This window comes from Spermophilus citellus (assembly GCF_964194105.1).
Source record: "Spermophilus citellus genome assembly, chromosome: 5".
NCBI lineage: Eukaryota > Metazoa > Chordata > Mammalia > Rodentia > Sciuridae > Spermophilus > Spermophilus citellus.
Genome location: NC_138186.1, coordinates 118,359,306 through 118,386,050, shown reverse-complemented (window position 1 = coordinate 118,386,050; position 26,745 = coordinate 118,359,306). Strand labels below are relative to the sequence as shown.

At 38.0% G+C, this 26,745-nt stretch overlaps 1 protein-coding gene across 2 annotated transcripts in view; it reads right to left on the bottom strand.

Moving 5' to 3' along the window:
- The window catches only part of SLC16A10 (solute carrier family 16 member 10), a 117,094-nt gene extending 95,483 nt beyond the window's left edge, over positions 1-21,611 (bottom strand). For both annotated transcript variants that reach the window (XM_081293983.1, XM_081293984.1), the window contains exon 1: positions 21,028-21,611. In XM_081293983.1, coding sequence (XP_081150109.1) covers positions 21,028-21,346 — 319 coding nt within the window. In that variant the 5' untranslated portion in view covers positions 21,347-21,611. The remainder of the gene's footprint in view (positions 1-21,027) is intronic.
- Positions 21,612-26,745: the final 5,134 nt, after the last annotated feature.

Genomic DNA, 26,745 nt, shown 5'->3' with positions numbered 1-26,745 from the left:
GATAAAACATCATCTTTCAGTCCCTTGATTCCTCATTGCTTGGAGAAATAAATAAACACTCCATATAGCCCTTTGATCTGGAGATAGGAAGACAAAACTGCAAATCTCTTTTTAGATTTCAACAAAGGGGTAAAAAAAGGGTTTGTCAGCTTCACGACTCTATTTTTTTTAATATTTATTTTTCAGTTGTAGTTGGATACAATACCTTTATTTTATTTATTTTTATGTGGTGCTGAGGATTGAACTCAGGGCCTTGCACGTGCTAGGCGAACGCTCCACCGCTGAGCCAAAACCCCAGCCCGTTCACAACCCTATTTTTAAAGGGTCTTATCAGATTTCTAGGGATGATACTATGAGTTTTCTTCAACTTATACAATAATGCTTTTTATCAAGGTACTCCATGATCTGACCTTCTCTAGACACCAAAATGCCTGAAAAATAAGGGAGCAATCAGAACACTGACTTAAAAAAACAAAAACAGAAACATTTCTTACTAGTTATTAAAAGCGCAGGCAATCCTATTCATTCTATGCCATATTCATCATCAAACTTTTCCCTTGGTCAATCATTGCAAAACTATATACATGATACATCTTTTAATTTACACTTCAAAATGGAGATGTAAAAGCAATCTGTCCATGCTTCCACAAAAAAAAAAAAAGAAGAAAGAAAAAAATTCCACTGCTGAGGTATGATGGACATAAGAAAAAGTCTTGAAAAACATAAAATAAAATACCATTAGGAAAAAAAATAGAGCCAAGCATGGTAGCACATACCTGTAATCTCAATAACTCGGGAGGCTGAGGCAAGAGGATGACAAATTCCAGGTCAACCATGGCAATTTATCAAGATCCTGCTTCATAATAAAAAGTAAAATGGATACCAGGGATGTAGTTCAGTAGTAAAGTGTCCCCAAGTTCATTCCCAAGTGCCAAAAAAGGAAAAGAACCCACTACATGTAAGTTATGGAAGATTGCCGGGGTTTTTTTGTTTTTGTTTTTGTTTTATAATGAGTATGTCTTTTTTATCTTAACATCACCAAGTTTCTATGGGTGTCTGTGCATACACAATACTCTATACTTATTGTTCATATACAGGAAAATATAATATATAAGATTTAAAAGTTAATGATACTGCTGCATATCAGTTTAATAAATGGTATAATTTTCCATTACTCATTAAATTATTGTCCCATCCATTTGGTTTATATTCTTAATCTTTTACAAAAGGAAAATATAAAATCCTAATATATGATTAGAGGTTCTTAGAAATGGGAGCAAGTATTAGGTAACACTTTCAGAGAATTACAGATGTTAAGATCAGCAAAGAGCCTGCAAACTGGAGAGAGAGTTCACTGAAGTTCATTTCAATATTCTTTTTCTTTTCCATATTCTTTTTTAAAATTAATTATTTATTTCTATGACTAAGATGCATATTTTTTCACATTAAAACATCTCTAAAATGTTGAGGCATCTTACAATCCATAATGAATCACTACATCATAGTTTAATTGGCAGTTTTTCTCCTTTTTTGGTGTGCACAAAATATTAGCATCACATTTTAGAGTCAATGAAATGGGGCAAAACAGTTTAACATGATTTTTTAGAAAATGTAAACAATATCATCAGACATTCTTTCATATTTTCACTCAGAATTGTTTTTGAGATTTACCAAAGCTAAAACATATATGCAACATCTTTAATGTCTTAATTTACCAAAACACACCAAAGCATTAGGAGACATCTAGGTAAGGGCCAAGTTCTATGTTTGTTGATGGAAATGGTAACTGTTCACGGGTCAAATGTGTGTGCTTGACTAAAAGAAGAGATGTAACAAACAAAATAGAAGAAAAATAAGGAAGGAGAGAAGAGAAACAGAACAGAGGTTCCCTGTGTGTTTGATTTGATAGTAGCTAGGGTCAAAGATGTTATAGTTTAGATCTGGAATATGTCACAAAGGCCAATGTATAAAAGGCCTGATCCCTAAAGTGGTGTTATTAGGAAGTGGTAGAACCTCTAAGAAGTGAGACCTAGTGGGAGGTCTTAGGTACTGGGGTTGTGTTCTAGGAGGGGATTGTGGTCTCTTCCTCTCTCTTTCACATCCAGGCCATGAGGAAATGGTTTGCTCTACCACCCACTCCCTGCTATGATGTGCTGCCCCTACAGGGCCAATTGGTCATGGACTAAAACCTCCAAACCTGTAAACCAAAATAAACATGTCCTCTTTCTAAGTTGATACCATAGGTATTCTATCATAGTACCAGAAAGCTAACACAGGAGACATCAGAATAACTAAACTTGATAACTGAGAAATTACAATGACAATAGAGGGAACTGTTTGCTGAAATCTGTGCTATTGCTGCTGGCCAGTAGCTATTGTTACTAAGAGCCCAAATGCCCATGTCAGCCAGGAGAGCACTAAGACCCAGACCCTGCCCTTAACAATGGACTCCTCTAACTCCTCTAACTCACCAGCATCATGATAAGGCAGACCACAAAGTGCAGGTACAAGGAAGAGGCATTTTTGCAACCAAGGATGCACCTCATTCATTGTTCCCTCCAGCTCTGTTCTTTCTTGTCTCTTTCACACCCCCCTCTCCCTTTTTTATATTCCTTGGTCTTGATATTACTTTAGTCAAGAAGTCCAATTCAAAGAAATCCAATTCAAAGACCCATTGTCTGCCTGGGCTACACACATACCACAAAGTTTTAGTCTATTGAGTGTTAAAAGGGACAAGAAAACGGAACAAGAGATCCTAAAACCTCTTTCATATTTCTATTTGATTTTAAAGCACCTTACTAGAGGCAGATTAAGAGCCTCAGTAAGCTTTTCTACAAATACACAGAGTACTTAGCTTTCAGGATCAGAGGACATATTGTGATAATTCTTAGGGTATTCAATATATTCCTATTTAATTCTTACTGTGTATTTTCCCCTTTGTCTCCATTTAACCAGAGTATAAGGGAAGAAGATCTTCTGCAGAGGGGCCCAAGTAAACATTCTAGAGTGAAAAAAAAAATGTTCTTTATTATGATTGTGATGACAGCTACATGACTTATATAGTTGTCAGGACTCATCAAATTGTACACTTAAAATTGGTGAATTTTATTATATGTAAAATATCCTTCAAAAAAGCTAGCTTTTTTGAGGGAAAAAAATGGTAATACTTTAATACCAGCTAATAGAGAAATGCCCACATTTATTCACATTTGTCAAGTAAAAGTATTACTAACCTCTTTAATAAAGATAACTAAAGAAATATAGAATTCCTAAAATATTTAATTTAGTAACAGATAAACTGTCTTTTTTATGAAACTAATATTTCAAATTCTAATATATTTTATTTAATATAGAGAAATACAATCAAATGACCCAAACCATTTTATCGGTTTTTCTTCCTCCAAAATATTACTGTAAGCCACAAAATTCACTGTGTTCTGCTGTTTTGCAACTAAAGTTCCTGTTACCTGCTGACATTTTTGAAGTGTGTTTGAACATAAAATTATTGGAACATTCTTTCAACTCTCAAATTTGATTAACTCACTTTCTGTCCAGTTATCCTAATTAACCTACAGCCTTCAAATTTTGGGGTTATTGCTGCCAATTCTGTACAGCCATTTGTTTAATGCACAGTCTGCTCTAATACCTTAGGAAAAATTACAAATAAAAACCCTTTTTAATTTCTATTAATTAACTAAACATTGGAATGTGCCATACCCTATAATCTGTATTAATGTGTGAATACAAGTTTGCCTGCTTCATAAGACGCATTCAAAAAAATACTTGTTAGACTGAAATAAATTCTTTCAGGACTTTCATTGGTTTGAAAACATCACTAAAAGTCTACATGTGCCCAGCACTGTGCTGGGCAATACAGACATAACTAAACAAGATCAACACAGCTCCTGCACTTGTAAACCTTCCCTGAATAGGGAAGAAGTCAAACATTAACAAATAATTACCAATAAATAGGTAAAAAACCGATGCCACAATTGGTACCTTGCACAAAGCCTAACAAAGTTAAGCTTAGTACCTACTATTACCAACACCTCTGCTTTAAAAATATAAATACTATACTTAATAAAGAACTTTGTTGAGTTCATAGATCAGGAGTGATACCAAATGTGGAAGAGCGTGACAAAGTCAGGTCAAAAGTTAAAACTGCGAAATAGTGGTGGTGGTGGGTGGACCTCATTGTGAATGTAATTAATGCCACTTAACTGTACACTTAAAATGGTTAAAATAATACATTTCTATGCTATTTTTTCCACAATAAAAAAATAAGTTTTTACATGTATAATCAACAAATACTTAAACCAGGAGTACTTCTGAGTCTCCAATGGTAATATACCGGTAGAGAGAAGAAGCGATACAGTACAGAGGTAAAAATGGACAAAAACTGTTTGGCTTTGATTCTAACCTTCCATCAATTGTACAGTCCACATCCTTTGCTCACCTATCAGAGCACAGCTTGGGAGGCTACAATCTTGGAAACTGGTTTCACCACAAATACATAGTTTCTAATCTTGGTTGAATTTTCAACCCTTGTCCTTAATCAGTTCCCAAAACTTTGCCATTCTCTTAAATTTGGCACTCAATCCCACAGCCACATTTAGAGACCTCTTACCCTTAGCTTTCTGGTTCTCACTAATGCTACTTTTGCTCCCATTCCTCCTTTCTCTCCAGGTCTTCAATAGGTGTTCCCAAAGCAAGCACTCTACTACTGAGCTACATCCCCAGTCTATACAATTTCTTTTAATTAAAACACACTCATAAACATGCATAAATACACACACACACACAGTGTTATCCTCTTACTAAATTTATAATGTGGATAAACAATATAGAATAAAATTAAAATAGGGTTTACAAGAGAAATGAAAACATATGTCCAAACACTTCCATACCAATGTTTGTAGCAATACTTTTCAAGATGGGAAAAACCAGAAACAACTCAGTTGTTTATCATTGTGTGAATGCATAAAAAATTGTGGTATAGGTATACAATGGAATATTACTCAGTAATAAAAAGAAACTACCTACATGCAACAACATGGATGAATCTCAAAAGTGTCATGCTGAATACAAACAAGACACAAAAGAGAATGCACTGTATGATTCCACTTATACATGTATAAAAATTTATAATTTAAATTATAGTGACAGAAAGCAGATTAATTTTGTCCATGAGCCAGAGTATAAGGGAAGAAGATCTTCTGCAGAGGGGCCCAAGTGAACATTCTAGAGTGAAAAAAAAAATGTTCTTTATTATGATTGTGATGACAGCTACATGACTTATACAGTTGTCAGGACTCATCAAATTGTACACTTAAAATTGGTGAATTTTATTATATGTAAAATATCCTTCAAAAAAGCTAGCTTTTAAAAATTAATTAAATGCACCTGGTTCTCTTCCACCCCGTACTTTAGGTGGGGCCCATGACTACAGGTCACTTGGAGGAAGCCTGTATGGGTGTGGTTTGCACTCTGCCTCCTGGGTTTAGTGCTTTCTCTTTAGGTGCTGCACATGAAGGTGCTGCACGCCCACGACCGGGATTACCTGCTCAGCAGCTCTGTAACAATGTTGGCACCCCATTCACTGTTTGTGCGCCTTCTCCTCCAGGTTACCTGCAGGGATGCTGGGCCTCGAGCCGATGGGTGTCCCCCCCTGGTTCTATCTACTTGGCCTGGCTCCTGTTCTTCATGTTCTATAATTTGTACATTATTTGTAGCACCATCTACACTACCAACATTGGCCTGTTGTTTCTTAGTTTCTGGGAGGTCTAGGAAGCCAGGGGCAAGAGCAATGAGGCCTGACCCAAGCCAGGCTGACCTCATCTGCTTTGCTGTGGCACATGAGCTTTGCCTAAAAGGGTCACATATCTGTCCTAGAAAGCCCTGCATCCTTCACCTCACTCCCTCTGCAGCTACATGAAGGAAAATGGACCAAAATGTGCCTCATCTCTGCCCCCAAGGCTGATTTCTGCCATTGCCGGGGTGGGGGGGGGGGGCTGAGTGATAAAATTTCTTAAACTAAAAAATAAAAATAATTGAATTGAGCCTTCTAAAATGTATCTTAGTTAAGATTTTTAAATTTACACTTCTTTTCTAAAAACCTAACTTATATTTCAATTCTAAGGTAAGTCAGTACCATATAATACTAGTATTTTATCATACATAAACTTCTTGACTGATTATAAATAATACTTGGCTGAATTCTGTTTTATTTCTAAAAAACCTTATCAAGGCAACAATTTACAACTTAAGTAGACAGGTAAATTTTGTTATTAAAAAAATGGCTTTATTAAAAATAAATAAATAAATAAACAGTATATCTCTGATGGTCCTACATAGCAATCTCATTTACTCTCAAATGTTAAGATTCTTTGGAAACTTCCACAATGGATATCTCAAACTCCAAAAGTAAATACTCATCTTCTTTGGAGATACTCTACCCAGGTGGAAAATCTAGGGCAAGGAGAGACTTTCTCCTTTTTTCATTCCCTTAGTATTGAAATGTATACTTTTTTTTATTCCCACCCCACCCATAGCATCCAAAAAAACCAAAAAAGCAGTACTTAAATAATACGGACTTCTTCAAAATTTGATGTATAAATTAGCTCAGGTTTTAATATATAAATAGAATTGTAGCTACATGAGACTCACTTCCTAAACAATCTGTATTCAAACCAGTTTTATAATATTGCTAACTTGCCTAATTCTGATCAAAGATGCGTACACAGTTTGCGAGCCTTCCCCTGTGTTCATCCTTAGCTAGAGGTAAGGCTCTGAATTGTGTCTAAGGCCAACCTAAAAATCTACCACAAGATAGTATATTAATGTATTTTCCCTATTGTTCCATACAGTTTCCAGAGTTATAGAATGACCATGCTACAATGCAGGGAGGAAAAGGTTAATGGAAACTTGTTTCCATTCACTTACTATTAGACTTAGAAAAGCTGATCAATTTTGACAGTTCTACTGACTCACTGACTCGCTTCCCAAAAAAACTAGGGATATTTCCAGCTCAATAGAGTAATTATCCAAAGATTAGTGACCAATGATTAATTTATCCTCTTAAGTGACCATGAATTATGGGGATTACATAGCCTTGACATTTTTCCATTATCCATTCTCAGTTGCCACCAGACACCCAAAGTCATCATGACGAATTAGAAGAAGACAGATTAATTGGATTAAGTATTATTTTTACCAGATTTTTTTTCCACTAAGAGTCTACCTTTTAAGTGGCTTGATATTTGTTTCCTAATCAAAGATACAAAAAAGTAACTACCACACATATAAAACTAATTTTAAAAGCATTCACATAACAAATGAACACTAAGATATAAACAACTGTGTTTTGAAGTGAATACCAAAAACTTACATTGCTCTTTTGCAATTCCTGACCTTTGCTGTTATCAAGTTTCTCTATGTCTGGTATGTTGGCATAGGACTTAAAAAATCATAGGGCTTCTGTTTCTCAAATTCTTAAAGAGGAAAAATGGTTTAGATGAACTTTCCTTTTCTTCCTTTGACCACAGTCATTAGAAGTCAAATTTTTTAGTCAGCAAACCAGTACTTCAGTTCCTCCCAGCAAGCAAAACAACAAATAAGCATGGTTAAAATATTGCCTTATGCCCTGATGTTAATTTTAATACAGACCTTATAAATGAAGCAATATGGTATTAAAAGACACACAGTTAGGCTGGGGATACAGCTCAGTTGGTACTACAGTGCTTGACTCACAGGCACAAGGCCCTGGGTTCAATCCCCAGAATCTCCAAGACACAGTTACTGGAACGGTAAAGGTATCTTCATGTACAAAAAAAGGAAACAATCGCTTCCCCCCGACACCCTACACCCCACCACCCCTTGCTTTTTACTGGTTTTTCTTCCAGGATCACTGAACTTCCAGCACTTCCAGCAGAGCTTCAATCACAAAAGTGCAATTCAGGACCTGAGTCCTGAGAGTTTACAGATCAGCAAGTGAGTCAACATACATGCCCTCTAACAGGCACAGGCCAACATGATTAATAATAATATCATTCAACATATTTGTGGTGCTTCATACATCTAAAAGTGCTTTAATATTCTATTTTCTTACTCAAATATCCCTACTCACTGAGTGACAGAAAACTAAGGCAAAATACACTCCTGACTCCGTTCCTGGTCAATGTGTGATTCATGAGGACACCACCTTCCCTATAAATCTCAGATGTCTAAGATGAGTGTACAAAAAAAAATTCTGTTTTTCACAAGATATAAGCTATTTCACCTAGTCCTAGTCCATACAGAACTTAATTTCATTTCTTCTAGTTTTCCTAGACAATTTTTTAAAGAGCAGAACCTAGTCAGGACATAGTGGCAAACGCCTAAAATTCCAATAGGGAGGGAGGAGGATCACAAATTCTAAGCCAGCCAAGGCATCTTGGCAAGACCCTCAGCAACTCTGTAAGACTCTGCCTCAAAATTAAAAAGAACTGGCGTATAGCTCAATGGTAAAGCACCCCTGGGTTCAATCCCCAGCGCGCGCGGGCACACACACACACAAACACACACACACACACACACACACACACACACACACGAATAGAATCTGTATTTGAAAGAACCGTTTTTATTTTGAACTGAGTCAAATAACTGGCCTAGTTTCTAAATTCTGTGAAAGCTGATCTACAAAATAACATCATCTGCTTGTTGAATGGGTTTTCTACCACTGTCAATAAATTACATTTGTATTTGAAATATAAAAATTAGTTGAAATAATTCTAAGCTATTCTCACAGTTTCTCTGTCTAGGATATCTTGAAAATAAGACTTACAGACTGGCTTAAATACATCATGAGTAAAAGAAAAGTCAGCCTGTCAAAAGTCTAAGAGGGGGGCTGGGGATGTGGCTCAAGCAGTAGCGCGCTCGTCTTGCATGCGTGTGGCCCGGGTTCGATCCTCAGCACCACATACCAACAAAGATGTTGTGTCTACCGATAACTAAAAAATAAATATTAAAAATTCTCTCTCTCTCTCTCTCTCTCTCTCTCTCTCTCTCCCTCCCTCCCTCTCCCTCTATCACTCTCTCTTTAAAAAAAAAAAAAAAAAAAAGTCTAAGAGGTTGCTAGGCATGGTGATGCACACCTGTAATCCCAGCAGCTCAGGAAGCTTAGGCAGGAGAATCTCAAGTTCAAAACCAGCCTCAGTAACCTAGTGAGGTCCTGTCTCAAAATTTAAAAAAGAAAGAAAAAAGAAAAATGATGATATCAATTGAAACAAACTTAATTACCCAGGAGCACCTGGAGGTCTGCTCAAGACAGAACGTCTGGATTTTTATGATTATGTCATATTCCCCTCAGAGACACATGTTCTTTGCAAAGCTCTACCTCTGACAGCTTCACTCTCGGGCTTCCAGGTTGCATTTCTAGTTATCTGTTTGGCATTACCCCTTGAGGTCCTGCTGGCCTGGAACACTCTGCATGCCTAAAATCTAAGACAGCCTTTCCCTGGCAACTCCTCCTCATGCCCCTGGTCTGGTCGACAGCTCCATTCAGGATTATTGACATCATCTTGGGAGCCCAGTACAAAATAAAAAGGTGGGGCTCTCTGATCAAAACTTACTCAGACACAGGCTCCATATGTAGTCATCCCCTCTTTCAGTGTTCTCCATCAGTGTCCACACCCATCATTAGCCAAAAGCCCTCAGTCTATCCTTTGTAATGCCTCACCGCTATTCCATCATTCCCATTTCCTTGTTGTACCTCAAATCTCATCCAGCTTTCAGTCAGGGACTTAGTAACCTTAGTGTCCATCCTACTTCTTTCTTCTGCAAATCAGTCAACCTTTTAAAGCACTTCTTCAGAAACTCTCGATTTCTTCCCATGGCCTATCTATCAAATAATGTCCAAACTCCTTCAGTTGGCATTCAGATCTTCAGACCCCAGCTCTACCGTTATTTTCCAGCCTTACCTTCTACAACTTTCCACTACATACCCTGAGTTCTAGCCAAACCAAACTCCTTGACATCCACTTGAATAAGACCTGTAAGTAGTTAAGAATAAAGAACCTGGGTCCTGAAGCCAGACTTATGTTCAAATCTAGCCCCGCTATTTATGGGCTTTAGTAGAGCGGAGACATAATAGTTACACACTAGCATTGCTAGGCAGATAAAACAGGGTAACATAAAATATACAGCAAAACACAAAAGAGACATTCAGTGTTAGAACTGCTCCTGGGTCCTTTCCCAGAACTTGCACCTTCACCTGGAATGCCTTTAATGTCTAACTCAAAAGCTACTTTTACACTCATGTTTCCCTTCAGATCACACAAATTATTCACCTTTTACAAAAGTTACCTTCATGAAACCTTCCTTAATCAGCTCAGTCTTCTTTTTATCTTCTCTAAAATACTATATCTTGTCTGCACTGCATTTAGCATGTATAGCATATTGCCTAGGTTTATTTATGTACACTCCATTTTGCCTCCTCTCAAGAGCATGGAGTAAGTCAAATTCACTTCTGCTTCTTGAATGGCTCTTGATATACAGTTTGTAATCAAAAAATCAAATGATTCCTGCCAGGGGCCTATACCTACCTATTATTCCAGTCACTTAGGAAGCTGAGGCAGGAGGATCTCAAATTCAAAGCCAGTCTATACAACTTAGCAAGATCCTGTCTCAAAAAAAAAATTTTTTTTTAATGGGCTAGGGACATGGGTCAGTGGTAGAGCACCTACCTCACATGTGCAAGGCCCTGGGTTTGAGCCTCACCACCAAAACAAAACAAATAAATAAATAAATGATTTTTTTTTAATTTGAAAAAAAATCGGGAGTGCTGGGGATATAGCTCAGTGGTACAGTACCCCTGAGTTTGATCCCTAGTACTGCCAAAACAAAACAAATTAAATGATTTCTATGTCCTCTTTTAAAAATAATGGTTAATTTCCCTCCTCAGCCTCAACTACAGGAAAGACCTTGACCAACACCTGTGCTGAGAAAGCAAAAGAAAGGGAACAAGGGTGTGCCCTACTTGCTGAGGTGTGTCAGGTGAGAATCTAAGGCCTAGGATAATCTCAAGCCTTCCTAGTATTCCTACCTATAGTAACAAAGTTTGATTATAATATATTCACTGTTTTACATCCTCTTGTATTTCTAGATCTTCTTATAAATAATTACCAAGCCATTTGTTGATCCTAAAGGACACAATAACTGAGAAAGCACATAGTCTATAAGCAGTAAAATATAACCTAAATTGTTTTTTTAAATGCTACCGGAACTTCCCAAATTAGCAAATATTTAAAAATAAATAAATAAAACATAACAATGGTAGGGCTTTCAAGGAGCCATTACATTGCTGGTGACACTGTAAACTTTCCAGTATTCTAAAGAATAATCTGGCAATGTGTAACAAGTGTTATAAAATTATTCATACCCTTTGAACCAATAATCTCACTTTTGAACGTATATCCCAAGGAAGCAATCCAAGAGGATAAGAAAATAATTTGTCCAAAGATGTATACAGATATGCTACTTCCATTTCATAACACTATCTGCTACTCGAACAGCCAACAAAGGAGGTCTGGCTGAGTAACTTAGGGTAGACCAGTATGGTAAATGTAACACTTAGTGAAACTATTATGTTGGGCCCCCATGGGATAGAGAAAAAACATACCTAAAAAGTGTCACTGAGAAACAGCATACAAAAGTAAATATAGATAAATATACAATTCCTTATTTGCAATTCTGAAAAAAAAAGGTTTTTAAGATGGTATCAACACTTAAAACAAAACTGGACTTGAACTGACATGAGGCTGTTCATGGTCTTTGTCCCACTTACACCGAATGCTTACACCTTAAAATGCTACTACTCTCCAGGTGAGTAAAAAAGACAAAAAAACTGCAGATAAACCAAATCCCTCTCCAAGTAATTGGTTTACAAGGTATCTTAGACTTGTTTAGAGATGTTAAAAAAATGTGTGTAGGTACAAGACCACTGTTTTACAATTCAAAAAATCTGAATTTTATATTTATACATATGCTTATATATATATAAATAAACACATGCATCAGTTGTAAATTTCAAGTAGGAGTCAGGTTCAGTGTTCCCTCTTTGTTTTAATATATTTCTTTTAGTTGTTGGTAGTTTTTTTTATTTATTTATATGCAGTACTGAGAATTAAACCCAGTGCCTCATACATGCCAAGCAAGTGCACTACCGCTGAACCACAGCCCAGCCTCAGTGTTCCCTGGTTTTACTGCTTGGAAAGAGTGAGTATATTCTTCCAAGGAGGCTAACCTTAAAATGCTCCAGGTGAGTAAAAAAGACAAAAAACTGCAGATAAACAAAATCCCTCTCTGAGTAATTAGTTTCCAAACCAATAAAATGGTACTTATTCTAATTTCTTTTAAAATTCAAGTAGACTTCTACAGAAGATTTCACAACATTTCTGGGTCAGGTTTAGTTGTCAGTCCTACCCAGCATCATTCATAGACCCAAGTTTATATAAAAACAATGATAGATGCTCATGTTTTATAAAGAATCTTCCAAGTGACTCATAACTAGTCTGATCAAAAATTTCAATTTTAAAATTACTTTAAATCTTTTAGTTTAAATAAACATTTAAAACCTTTTTTTTTTAACATCCAGGCAAAGACCCTTTCAATATTTTCCTGCTTGCCAACAATAAAATACGGGAAAAATAGTTTATTTGCCTTTGCTCCCCATTTAAGTAGCCTATGTAGCAGAAACACATGAAAACTGCCAAATAAATGTTAGATTAGAAATTATTTATCAACACTGGTTGGGCACACGCCTGTAATCCCAGTACTTCAGGAGGCTGAGGCAGGAAGATTGATAGTTCGAGGCCTCAGCAACTTAGTAAGACCCTGTCTCAAAAAAAAAAAAAAAAAAATTTTAAAGGACAGAGGAGGGGCTGGAGAAATAACTCAGTGGTTGAGCACCCCTGGATTCAACTTTGTGGTTGGGGGTGATGAGAAGGAAAGAGAAAGGAATGAAGTAAATTATTTATCAACATGGGTTTAATATTTCCTGCATAATCATGAATAAAAACACAAATATGGGACTATTATCTCTTCTATCTTATCCTTTTCCACCATCACCCTTCCATCAAAAAGGAAAAAAAAATCAGCAAGAATGTAATGTGTAAACTGGGCAAGGTAACACATGTCTATAATCCCAGTGGTTCAGGAGGCTAAGACAAAAGGATCACAAGTTCAAAGCCAGCCTAATTAATTTAGTGAGGCCCTAAGCAACTCAGTGAGATCCTGTCTCTAAATAAAATATAAAAAGGGGGTGGGGATGTGGCTCAGTGGTTAAGAACTCCTGGGTTCAATTCCTGGTACCAAAAAAAAAAAAAAAAAGAATTCAATGTGTAATCTCTGACTGGGTCATGTGTTAGCACCAAAACAATCTACTAGTTTGTTTTTATTATTGTTGTTTTGGTACCAGGGATCGAACCCAGGGACACATCCCCAGCCTTTCTCAAAATAAATCAATTTTTTATTTTGAGACAGGGTCTTGCTAAATTACTTAGGGCCTTGCTAAATTGCTGAGGCTGGCATTGAACTTACAATCCTCCTGTCTCAGTCTCCTGAGCTGCTAGGATTACAGGCATGCATCACCACACCTAATTGCAATCTAGCTCTTAATACCTGTACACCTGATATTAAATATCTCTCTTTTGATCCAAAATTAAAACATGTCCAAATCCTTTGATCTTATTTAAAAATCCTCTTATCAGTTTCAGACAATGAACACTTTCTCCAAATACAAAAAGACAAATTAACAGCTGCAACTAAAACTCCATACAATTAGTATTTACTTATTCATTTCTATAAAACAAGTTTAAAGAGACAAGTTTACTATTATGTCATTAATACAGGGATGGGAATACTGCTATCAAATATCAAATGTTACATCCCTGTATATGGACATCTGCACTTTCTGCCTCCATTTGCACTAAAACATCAATTAACTTTATGGAATGTCATTGTTTAAACAACCATTAACAAATGTGAATCCTCTGGGATTCTGTCACTTGAAATTACAACATGAAGTCAATCGTGTGTGTATATATATACTTTTTTATAATTTTATATTTTTTTTAAAAAGGAGTCCTAATTGTTTCTGTAACACAACTAAAAGTAAACCTGACAAAACTTTGGCTAGGGATTAGAACAGAAGCATGGCTTTATGTTCTTAATATTAGGGATGCTTACTTACAAGAAAAGGTAAACTATCCTTGAAGGTATCAAATTATTCAAAGACCATGATATTTTTATGTTTATCATGAGGGAATAAGAAAGTTAGAAACAATGGTTTGATCCATACACATTTTCAAATCTATATTTCACATTTGCCCTTTAATTAAAAATTAGAGAAATGAAAAATGACTCTGACTTGGGAATAAGCAAGTCATCTTCTCAGCTCTTTATTCTAGTTTCAATTTGAAAGGTATGAAAGTAAGTTTGCCATTAATGAAGACACTTTAGCAAAGAAGGCATGGCACACACATTGAGTCCAGGTACATCTGAGAGCACTGCTTTCCTCCAACACTGCGGACTCTGAGAGTCTATCTTGTGTGATGGGTCTGTGCAGTTGGAGCTGCCCATTCTGAATCTCTGCCAATGAAAACACCCACAGTTCCTAAGTGGGTGGCACCAGGCTAAGCAGGTGGTCAGAACTGTGGAGAGCAGATTATTCCAGTTATGTTTGGGGTTAAGTTTTTTGTTTTGTTCTGTTTTGTTTTATTTTGAGGTTTGTTTGTTTAATTTGAATATGAGGTCAGATTTTTGGTAATGACAACCCTAAATAAAATTCCCCCCCACACCGAGGTACTGGAAGTTGAACCCAGGAACACTCTACTACTAAGCTACAACCACAGTCCTTTTTATTTTTATTTTGAGACAGGGTCTTGCTAAATTGCCCAGGCTGGACTCAAATTTGCAATCCTCCTGTTCAGCCTCCAGATTCAATATATTATAGGCACAATCCACTGAGCCCAGCTCTAAATGGAATTCTTTTCCAAAAATGATTTCACAGTTTTCTGATGACTTGTATAGACAACATCATTGAGGTTCGGGAGAATATACAAGTAAACATTCAGGAAACTGTTCCAAAGGAAAGAAAAAAAAAGAAGGGTTCTACTTTCAGGATAATTCTTTATATAAGTACAAATTTCCCCCCAGTTAAAAAGATGTTCTTAAATTCAATTTAATTTTTGTAACCCAACCCTAAACTGTGAAAGTTACAACTTCTTTATCTATAAATGACATCCTAACTAAGCTGGCTGGGTGAAGTGATGCACATGCCTATTGTATCTGTAATCTCAGCCACTCAGAAGACTGAAGCAAAATTGTCACAAATTCAAGGCCAACCTGAGCAACTTAGTAAAATGCTGTCTCAAAATAAAAAATAAAAAGGTCTTGGGGTGGCTCAATGATATAGCACCCCTGGGTTCAATACTCAGCACAAAAGAGAGAAAGAGAGAGGGAGGGAGATATTGATAGGTGTTGCAAAATGCTTTCATTCCTGAATGGTATCAAAAATCCTACTTCATGCTCCGTAAGGTGGGGCACAGCTGTAATCCCAACAACCTGGAAGGTTGAGGCAGGAGGATTACAAATTTAAGGCCAGCTTCAGCAACTTAGTAAGGCCATAAGCAACTTAGAAACACTACCTCAAAATTTAAAAATTTTAAAAAAAAAAGTGTTAGGGATGTAGATCATTGATAAAGTAGCCCTGTGTTACCAGTACCACGCCCCCCCCAAAAAAGTTAAATAGTTTTTAAAAGTTGACTATCAAAGTCCTGAAAGGGAGGTTCTTTACCCACTATCATTAATTCAACCCTGTACAGTAATATCACAAAACCTACTGGAACTTGTGATCCTCCTGTCTCAGCCTCCTGAGTCACTGGAATTAGGGACATTCACCACTGATATTTTTTAAAAACTCAAATACACAACTACAACATTTGTTTTCTCTAGGAAGAAAGTAGTATGTAAGTAAATGAGATTAATGCCCTAGCAAGATCCCAGAATGTGTCCCATGACACTGTATCAGGAAGATAAACAGGAACTATATACTTCATCAGTCCACGGATTTTCCAATAACAGAATTAAACAAAGTTCTAATTTCTATGTGAAAACAATGTTCCAGTTAATTGTAGAATTTGTTTTAGTTTTTCAAAAAGTATAGATACCCTTTCACTCTGACAAGAAGCATTCACATGTGAACAAGAAAAAACTGAAGAAACAACTCAAGCTCACCTTACTCCCTTCTCATCTACAACTACTACCAACACAGCAAGATGTGTGAGGCACAAAGAGTTCCATGTTCCCACAGCTATGCCCCGTAATGAGACTGTGTTGCCATGAGTATTTTTCTTTTGTTCTACTGCCCAACTTGGAGTTCAGCTGACTTTCCCTGAATTTCACAGTAAGATTTATAACCACAGAGAAAGAAGCCATCAGATGCCTTTCCCAGCATACACTACCTACTGAAATATCCACAGAATTTCTGCCTTTTAGAATAAGAGGGAGTCCTTATATTGCAAATGCCTTTCAAGTATTCTATCACTTCCTGTTACTCATTTGAATCTCTTTCTTTTTTTAATTTTTAATTTATTTTTTAAAAATAAATGACAGTGGAATGCATTATAATTCTTATTACACATATACAGCCCAGTTTTTCATATCTCTGGTTGTATATAAAGTATGTTGACACCAATTCGTGTCTTCATACATGTACGTTGGATAATGATGTCCATCATATTCCACTATCTTTGCTAGCCTCATCTGTATCTCAACAGATTCTATAGACTCCTTGGGAAAGACATATCTCTCTCAGTCACTATCTCCAATGCCCCCAACACAGAGCCCAAAATAGGGTTACACTGTGGTTAAGCATTTGTAAAATAAGGAGGATAAACAGGAAGATACATAAAGTCACTTAAACTTTAGTGCATATGAATTTCTTCTGGCCCTTTCCTAAGAAAGTTTGGCTGTATCATCCATTATGTAGGAAGAATTAAGAAAGCCCTGCAGAGAAGCAAGCCTAAGGGAAGCTCCTCTTCATTCTGCCATGAAGGATTGCCCTGGATTGAATTAAAGAAGCATGTTCTCCAAAGAAAGCCCCAGACTCTTGCTTGAAAGCCATATAAAAAGTACAATGTTTTTCTGTGGAAGTCTCACCACACTTCAAAAATCTATTTCAACAAGATATGAATAATTGGCAATTGTTGCTGAATGTAAGGTAATTTTAAAAGCAGAGAATCGCTGGTAGGGTAGCCACACCTATAAATCCCAGCTACAAGTTGGAGGGCCAGCGTGAGCAATTTAGGGAGACCCTTTCTCAAAAAGTAAAATGGATTAGGAATGCATCACAGTGGTAAAACATCTCTAGGATCAATTCCTAACACAGCAAAAAAAAAAAAAAAAAAAAAAAAAGCAGTAGTTACAGAGATCCTAACCTTCTAATCTTTCAGACTTTTTTCTAACCCCTGAATGCCTTCTCCAGTATTCAAGCAATCATTAGTCAACATTAAAAAAAAAGTCAAATTTGCAGAATTTTATCAAGCCAGTGCAATATGATCAAAGGTTAAAAATCCAGTTCCTGGAGTCAGATAAACTTGAGGTTAAAATCTGTTTCCACTACTTACTTGAAAACTCTGTGGGCCTGAGTTTTCACATCTGAAAAGAATTAACAAGGCCTATCTGATGGAGTTACAGTAATGTTTAAATAGGACCCAATATAAAATGCTTACCATTAGGTAGTACTCAAGAAATGTGGGGCTGAGGATGTGGTAGCGTGCTCACCTAGCATACGTGAAGCACTGCGTTCGATTCTCAGCACCACATAAAAATCAAATAAAGATAGTGTGTCCACCTAAAGCTAAAAAATAAATATTAAAAGAAAGAAAGAAATGTGCACCATCACTTGGAGACCTAGGTACCCATTCTATCACCACCTCCCTGTGTATCCTCAAGATAATCATTCATTGTAAAGCTAATGAAAACTAGGAGACAGAACTAACTGCCCTCTAAGGCCAGCATTATCAATCATGAATAAGGTAACCGGAAAACACACCAAAACTTCAAACAGGCCGGGCATAGTAGCACACGCCTGTAATCCCAGTGGCTCAGGAGGCTGAAGCAGGAGGATCACAAGTTCAAAGCCAGTCTCAGCAACTTAGAAAGGCCCTAAGCAACTTAGGGAGATTCTGTCTCTAAATAAAATATAAAAAAGGGCTGGGGATCTGGCTCAGTGGTTAATCACCCCTGTACCAAAAAAGCACCTCAGTACCAAAGAAAAGCCTTAAACAAATTCCAAATAATTTGTATTGTACTTGAAGCTTGTTTGTATATGTTTGATTACTGAAGACTCAGCATTAGATAATCAAAATGAAAAAGCTTAAACAGCCAAATTTCAAAGCAGCTGGGGGTATAGCTCAGAGGCCAAGCACTTATCTCCATGAGCAAGGCCCCTATCTATAAATAAATAAATAGATAGATAGATAGATAGATAGATAAATTAATATCTGATATTCTCAAATATACACTGCTGCTATAGATGGTGAACTTTATGAAACTACTGGTGGGGGCTGGGTAGAGAACCTTAACAATATTGGCTTAAATACTATCTTATGGGCTGTAGGTATAGTTCACATCTAGCATGTGCCAGACCCTGGATTCAATCCTCAACACCACACACACACACACACACACACACACACAAAAAAAAAAAAAAAAAAAAAAAAAAAACCCTACAAGAGTTTCAAAGAGAGTGCAAGAGGCAAACCAGGTTCCTTCCTTTCCCTTGGATCTAGAATGTCTACCAAAAACCCTGTATTAAGACTTGGTCTCCAACTTGGTACTGCTGGGAGATAGTGAAACCTTTAAGAGAAGCCTAGTGGGAGGTCTAAGATCATGGGGGCACAACCTTGAAGGAGACTGTGGGACCCTGACCACTTCAACATTCTCTTTCAGTTCTGGTCATGAGATAAATGGTTTTGCCCCACAGCACTAGAACCAAAAAGCAATGGGGCCAACCAATCATAGACTGAAATCTCCAAAACTGTGAGCCAAAACAAACTTTTCTTCTTTATAAGTTGATTATCTCAGGTATCCGTTACAGATTAGAAAGCTGCTAATGCACTAACCTTGAGCTACCCAGTACTGGGATATTGTAGCCAACTGGTACTTTGGGAATGCATAGTAGGTAGAAACTTTCACACTGTAAAATTTCAATCCCTAGAAAAGCTATCATCTCAGTCTGTCCATTTGTCAGTCAATCATGTGATCAGTTGGGGTCACAGTCAGTCTCTCTCTTCCTCCCTCTCTCAAAAAAAAGGAAGATGAAAACTCAGACACCAATGGCATCTATTCACCAGAGTTGCAAAAACAATGGTAAACAAGATTGCAGTTGTTTTTACTCTATCAAAAATCTATAATCCAAGGCAAGAATATACTAAATGCTGCAGGAACCAGTCTGAAAATGCTAACTCCCTCAATTCTTTCTCCTTTTGAACTTTTCACTCCAAAATACTCATATAGAAAATACAAAATTTTGTTAACTATTAAATACACACATGTATTCTACTGAAATTTACAAAGATTGCTTTTCATAAATAGTAAGAACATATTATTATATTTCAAACACTTCTGTATCTCTTTGACCTGCACAACACAGCTGCTTCAATAGTTATTTAAGAAACAGAAATTTCAGGTTAAGTATTATTCACATGCACAAGAAGACAATGTACAAGAATATTTATTGCAGCTTTGTTTATAATAAGTTTGGGAAGCAATATAAATGTCCATTGAAGAAAGGGAGAATGCATAAAGTACAATATACCCATAATGAAAATCACATAAGGTAAAAGGGAAAAACTTTGAGCTACCAGCTGAAATTGAGGTTACTATATGGATAAATCCTAAACATGATACAAAACAAAAGAAAATCAGGTTGTGGAGTGATACAAATATTATAATACTATTTATATAAGATTTTTAAATCTTCAACATTATCTTTGCCTTAGAATTTGTTACTATAGTCCTGCTTATTCTAGGTATGCACACTAAAGATTACTAATCATATAAAGTTCCCCAAATGGCAGAGAGGGATCCTGATTTAGTAATGAAAATTTCTTAGCCCTTAAGATTAGGTAACATGTGTTCTCTGCATTCTGCTACTCATCAAGAAACTCTATTTCACTGAGCTTCAGTTTTCCTCACCTAAATGGGTTGATAACTCTTGCCTTGCAAGCTGAGAAAAATAATTAATGGGGAAATGTTTCACTGAAGATTTTAGACGTTAGTTTTTTGTTGTTGTTTTGGGGGGGGTTGTTGTTGTTGTTGTGGTCAGTGAAGAGGTAAGGTAATAACGAAAACAGCTGAGTCTGTGTGCCTTTTACACGTTTAGTATATTGTAGACAGTGTCCAAGAACACAGAAGGAAGGGGCAATATTGCCCTCACCTTTCTCTTCCTAGTCCCAGATGCAGATGCCTCCTATGCTTTCTAAATTTAGCACGGGAAAGAGCGATGTGAGACTGGCTTTCCACAGGCTTTTCCTGACCTTGGGATACATTTTTCATCTCGCCATCTACCAAGCCACCCCGGCCCCAACATACACCCTCCCTCTGCAGCCGAGCAGGCTGAATAACCCAATCGTCCAGGACAAGAAAGAGACTGTAAAAAATGACAATGAGATGTTGTTGGTGTTGGAAGATTCTGTTTGTTTTCTAACACTAAGAGGGAAAGTAATGTGGACTTTTAGCGCCCACTCTGCGGAGGGGAGAAGTGGAAACCTGGGCTTATTTGCAAGAAGTTCTGCAACTTGTTTCCACACAAAGACTGGCACACCGAGCCGCAGGCTCCATAGGTAACAGGAGAGACACAGCGCTCTCCCCTGCTGGCACCTGGGGAACCACCATGATTGACACTGGGGCACGGACATACACCCAACACATGAAATGTGCTTGGGGACCCCGCGTCCCCCAGGGCTGGTTGCTGCGCCTCACCTGTCTTAAAGACCATCTTGTCACCGTCCTTGGACCCGAAAGTCTTCAGCATGGACACGAAGAGCACCCCACAGGCATTCTGGATGCCGAACACCGACCCATTGCACCACATAGCCGCCAGCATCACTAGCCAGCCCCAGCCGCCCTCGGGGGGCTCCCGGGGCTCCCGGGGCTCCACCTCCACCTTCTCAGCGGCCGCCTCAGAGCCTTCCGAGGGTCCCGCGTCAGACAGAGGAGTTTCCCCCACCGGTGCGGGGCCGGGCGGCTGCTCCTCGCTCGTCCCCCGCACGGCGGCGGGTTCCTCCTGGGAGGGCACCATGGCCCGGGGCGGAGAGCGCGAAGGCGCGGGTTCCCGGCCCGCTCTCGAAGGAACAGGGAAAGCCGCGCGGGCGGATCAGGAGGCCGAGGCGAGGACGGTAGAGCCCTTGACTGGGAAGCAGGCGGGCGGCCAGCGGCGCAGAGACCGCCGCGAAGACTGCAGCGGCGCGCGAGCGCCTCTGGACTCAGGACTCGAGCCTCACAGTCCACAACCCCGCACTCCCGACGGAGCCCGCGGCCAGCGGCCGGTTCTTAAAGGCGCCCCCCGCCCGGCCGGCAGGGGGCGTGGCCGGCAGTGGGACGTGCCCCCAGAGCCCACAGATGATTGGGCCTCGAAAGGCGGAGGCGGGACGCCCCGTGGCGCAGGGCCCCGGGAGCCCGCTGGTGTCTGTGGCTGTGCGCGCGTCTGCCTTGGGGCCTGCTAACTGGAGGGCGCCAGGGTCACAAAGGTGCAGGTCACCCCTCCTCGGGAGTGTTAACAAGAGGGGTGCGTCTACTCCTAGGTACAGGTTGGGTCATCCGGTCAGTAGCACTGGGTCTTTACCCCCAACTCATTGTCAGCGTCACAACCAAACTAACATCTCTTGGGTTTTTTTGTTTATTTTTTGGCGTTCACTTCTTCATGCTAATTATAAAATACATTATGCCACTTGCCTACTTAGGAAATCAGAAGAAAAAGAGGCCTTATATACTTCATTCCTTCTGCATTCGTGTACAGTTTCCTTTGAATACTTGGCACATTGAAGATGCTCATTTTGGAAGACAGACTAAAATTCTAAAAACTTCAACCAACAAAATATTTTTGAGACAGCTAGAAAACATTAATTTTCAAATATGTACAGTTGTTTTTACTTTAAACATTTACTAAAATCTTTATTCAACTTTGTCTTCCTGAGCATGAATTGTCAATGTGCATGCCTAAAAAGTAGCCAACTTGGTGTGCAATATTGAGGACGTTTTTTAATTTCTCATTTACTCAGATTCTTCACTTCAACCAAAGTCAAAATATGCCAACCACTTATGTGCTTATGTGCCCACCATTGTGGAGGAGTATACAGATGACTGCAATTAGTCACATATCTGCCTCTTGAAGCTAAAGTAGTAGGAAGAAAACAGAGTCCTGGGATAGAACAGGAGTCTCAAAGATGTGAGCCATTAAATTCTATGATAATAAAACTATTAAATATTCTTCAGAACTCTAAAGAAGAGCTTTGGCAAGTAGTCTTTGAGCTGAACCCTGAATGGTACACAGGACTTCAGTAGACCAAGATAAGCAAAGAGCATTTCTGCTAGAGAAAACAGTATAAACCAAGGAAAGCAGGGTATGCCTTAGAAACAGGGAACATAGCTCAAGTACGATTGGATTTAGAGATAAAGTTAAAATAGAGCCATAGGTTGAATCTGGAATGGCCCCCAAAGGCCCATGCATTAAAGGATTGGTCCCCTAGCCTTCAGCACTATTAGGAAGTGGTGAAACCTTTAAGAGGTGGTGCCTACTAGAGATTCTTAGGTCATAAGATTCATGACTTCAGGTGGGGACATAACTTGGTTGATAGAGTGCTTGGCTCCCATGCACAAGACCCTGGGTTCAATCCCCAGCACCACCAAAAAAAAAAAAAAAAAAATCATGACCTCAAAGAAGATTGGGGGATCCTGGTCTCTTCTTTCAGGTCCATGAGCAATGAGTCCAATCAACCATGGACTGAAACCTCCAAAACTATGAGTCAAAGTAGGCCTTCCTCTTTATAACTCACCTCAGATATTTGCTGCAGTTAGGGAAAGCTAACTAACATAAATAGTAAACTAAGAAGTAGTCTCACAAGTGCACAAATGAGTAAAGCTGTTATCCCAGCCTTGTCAGAAATAAGGCAAAGTCAAAAGCAAAAATGTAGAGGTTTAATCAAATATAAACTATATAAACTCTAAAATTTTTTATGTTAACCTCTATTTATTGACTTTGAAAGTTGTTCACAACATATTATTGTGCAAAAAAGCCCATATATATATTTCATAACCCAAATAAATACCCATGAGTCAATTTATTTATTAAATAAATAAATGGGGAGGGGAGCTGAGGTTGTAGCTCAATGATAGGGCACTTGCCTAGCCCATGTAAGGCATTTGGTTCTATCCTCAGCACCACATTAAAAATGAGTAAATAAAATAAAGATATGTGTACATCTACAACTAAAAACTTTTTTTAAAAAGTTTTTTTAAACATAAAGGTATTGTGTCCATCTACAACTAAAAAAAATTAATAATAATAAAATAAATGGGTGAAGGAAGGCAGACATATCTTTCCTGTGGAAGAATTCCCAAAAATGTATGACAGCTGGGCTTGGTGGTGTATACCTATAATCCCAGCAATTTGGGAGGCTGTGGCAACAGGGTCTCAAGTTCAAGGCCAGCCTCAGCAATTTAGCACAAATCTTAGCAACTTAGCAAGACCCTTCCTTGTCTCAAATAAAAAATTAAAAGGACTGAGGATGTAGCTCAGTGGTAAAGCACCCAGGGTTCAATCCCCAGTACCAAAAAAAGGATGTGGGTATGCTTCATGACTTCCTTTTAAAGAGTGCAGTATGAAGAGGGGGGAATCGGTACCTTTAGACTGTGGAAACTGACAGACACTACTACCTCAACCAGGTGATAAAGTATGGATCTGTGTGTGATCTGTGATACAATATGAAGATGGAACTTTACTTTTTTTATTTTTTCTTTCTTTTTTTGGCTTTCCCCTATGGTTTCATAGGTTTGATTTAACCTAATTTAACAACAAATTCCAACTGAGTGACATTCTACAAAACACCTGATAAATACTCTTCAAAACTGCCAAAGTCATCAAAAACAACTAAAAGTAGTCTAAGGAGACATAACATATCCTGGATCAGAAAAATCCTGGAACAAAAAAAATAATAATATGCAAAAACTAAGGAAATCTGAATTAAATATGGACTTCAGTTAACAATGTATCAATACTGGTTCACTAATTATAACAAATGTAGCATTTTAATGTAAGATATTAATAAGAGGAACTGAATGAGGGAATATGAATACTTACTCTGCAATATTTCTATAAATATAAAACTGTTCTGAAAAGTAAAGTCAGTTTTTTGTTTATTTGGGGTTTTTTTTGTTGTTGTTTTACAATACTGGGGATTAAAACTGGGTGAGGTAGGGAGGGAATGGTGTTCTACCACTGAGCTATATTCCCAGCCCTTTTTATTTTGAGATATAGTTTCACTACATTGCCCAGGGTAGCCTTGAACTTGAGATCCTCCTGCCTCAACCACCTGAATAGCTAGATTGTATTACAGGCATACCTGGCTAAAAAGTAAAGCTTATTTTAAAAGAGTATACAGAGCACAGTTCTATTATTGTAAACATGTTTATTTATGTGTACATAACAATGTATGAAATATGACATGGTTTATTTTGAAAGTTTCACCTTATATAAAATTGTTATATATAGTATTTATACACTGAGACTATGAAAATGGTTTTTATTTATAGCTTATTCTCAAAATTTTTTTCTATTTGTCAACATTATTTCTTTTTTTTATTGATTGTTCAAAACATTACAGAGCTCATGATATATCATCTTTCATACATTAGACTCAATTGGGTTTTGAACTCCCATTTTTACCCCAAATACAGATTGCAGAATCACAGCTGTTACATACTCACATTATTACATAATGGCATATTAGTGACTGTTGTATTCTGCTACCTTTCCTATCCCCTACTATCCCCCCTCCCCTCCCCTCCCTTCCCATCTTCCCTCTCTACCTCCTCTGCTGTTGTTCAATTCTCTCCCCTTTTTCCCCCCTCCCCCTTGCCCCTCATAACCTCTTATAATTTTGTGTATCATTGAAGGTCTCCTACCATTTCCATATGCTTTCCCTTCTCTCTCCCTTTCTCTCCCCCCATTCGTCTTTGTTTACTGTTAGTCTTTTCCTCATGCTCTTCCTTCCTGTTCTGTTCTTAGTTGCTCTCTTTATATCAAAGAAGACATTTGGCATTTGTTTTTTAGGGCTTCACTTAGCATAATCTGCTCTAATGCCATCCATTTCCCTGCAAATTCTATGATTTTGTCATTTCTTAGTGCTGCATAATACTCCATTGTGTATAGATACCACATTTTTTTATCCATTCATCTATTGAAGGGCATCTAGGTTGGTTCCACAGTCTAGCTATTGTGAATTGTGCCGCTATAATCATTGATGTGGCCGTATCCCTATAGTGTGCTCTTTTAAGGTCCTCAGGGAATAGTCCGAGAAGGGCGATAGCTGGGTCAAATGGTGGATCCATTCCCAGCTTTCCCAGGAATCTCCATACTGCTTTCCAAATTGGCCTCACCATTTTGCAGTCCCACCAGCAGTGTACAAGTGTACCCTTTTCCCCACATCCCTGCCAACACTTATTGTTGTTTGACTTCATAATGGCTGCCAATCTTACTGGAGTGAGATGGTATCTTAGGGTGGTTTTGATTTGCATTTCTCTGATTACTAGAGATGGTGAGCATTTTTTCATGTACTTGTTAATTGATTGTATGTCCTCCTCTGAGAAGTGTCTGTTCAGGTCCTTGGCCCATTTGTTGTGTCAACATTATTTCTAAGCATTATGCAGTGTACACTATTTTCAGATTAAAGTTTGGCACTTCTCAGAGGGATTGATCTATGAGCAGCTCTGACTTAAAGGATAAAAAAGTTAATGCCCACAATCACTTAGCACAGACTCAGGCATAGCAAGTTCTTGGGAAATGTTAACTATTACTATTATTATTGTTATTGATTACAAATAATGTAACTCATTGTTCCTGCTGACTCCCCATCACCACTATCTTATTGGAATCAAAGCAATTCAAATGGACTCACCTGTAATCCCCATCAACTTGTTTGGCTGTCACAGGAGGATCACAAGTTAAAAGCCAACCTCAATAATTTAGCAAGGACCTAAGCAACTTAGGGAAACCCTGTCTCAAAAATTAAAAAATAAAAAGGGTTGGGGGTGGGCTGGGGTTGTGGCTCAGAGGTAGAGCGCTTGCCTAGGATGGATGAGGCACTGGGTTCAATCCTCAGCACCATATATAAATAAATAAAGGTTCATTGGGAAAAAGGGGAGGGCTGGAGATGAGGTTCAGTCAAAGCATCCCTGGACTCAATCCCTAGTACCAAAAAAAAAAAAAAGGTATTTTAAATGTTTAAATGGATTACTTTGCAGTGTTGGGGATCAAACTCAGGAACCCTCAAACATACTAGGCAAGTGCTTTACCATATTAAAATATAAAACATTTAAATCTAGGAATTTAAATATATTTATCCTTAGCTATTACGTTATCTATACCTTAAGAGAATTTTTTTATTTTCCATCAATCACTACCCAACTCACAAATCACCATTT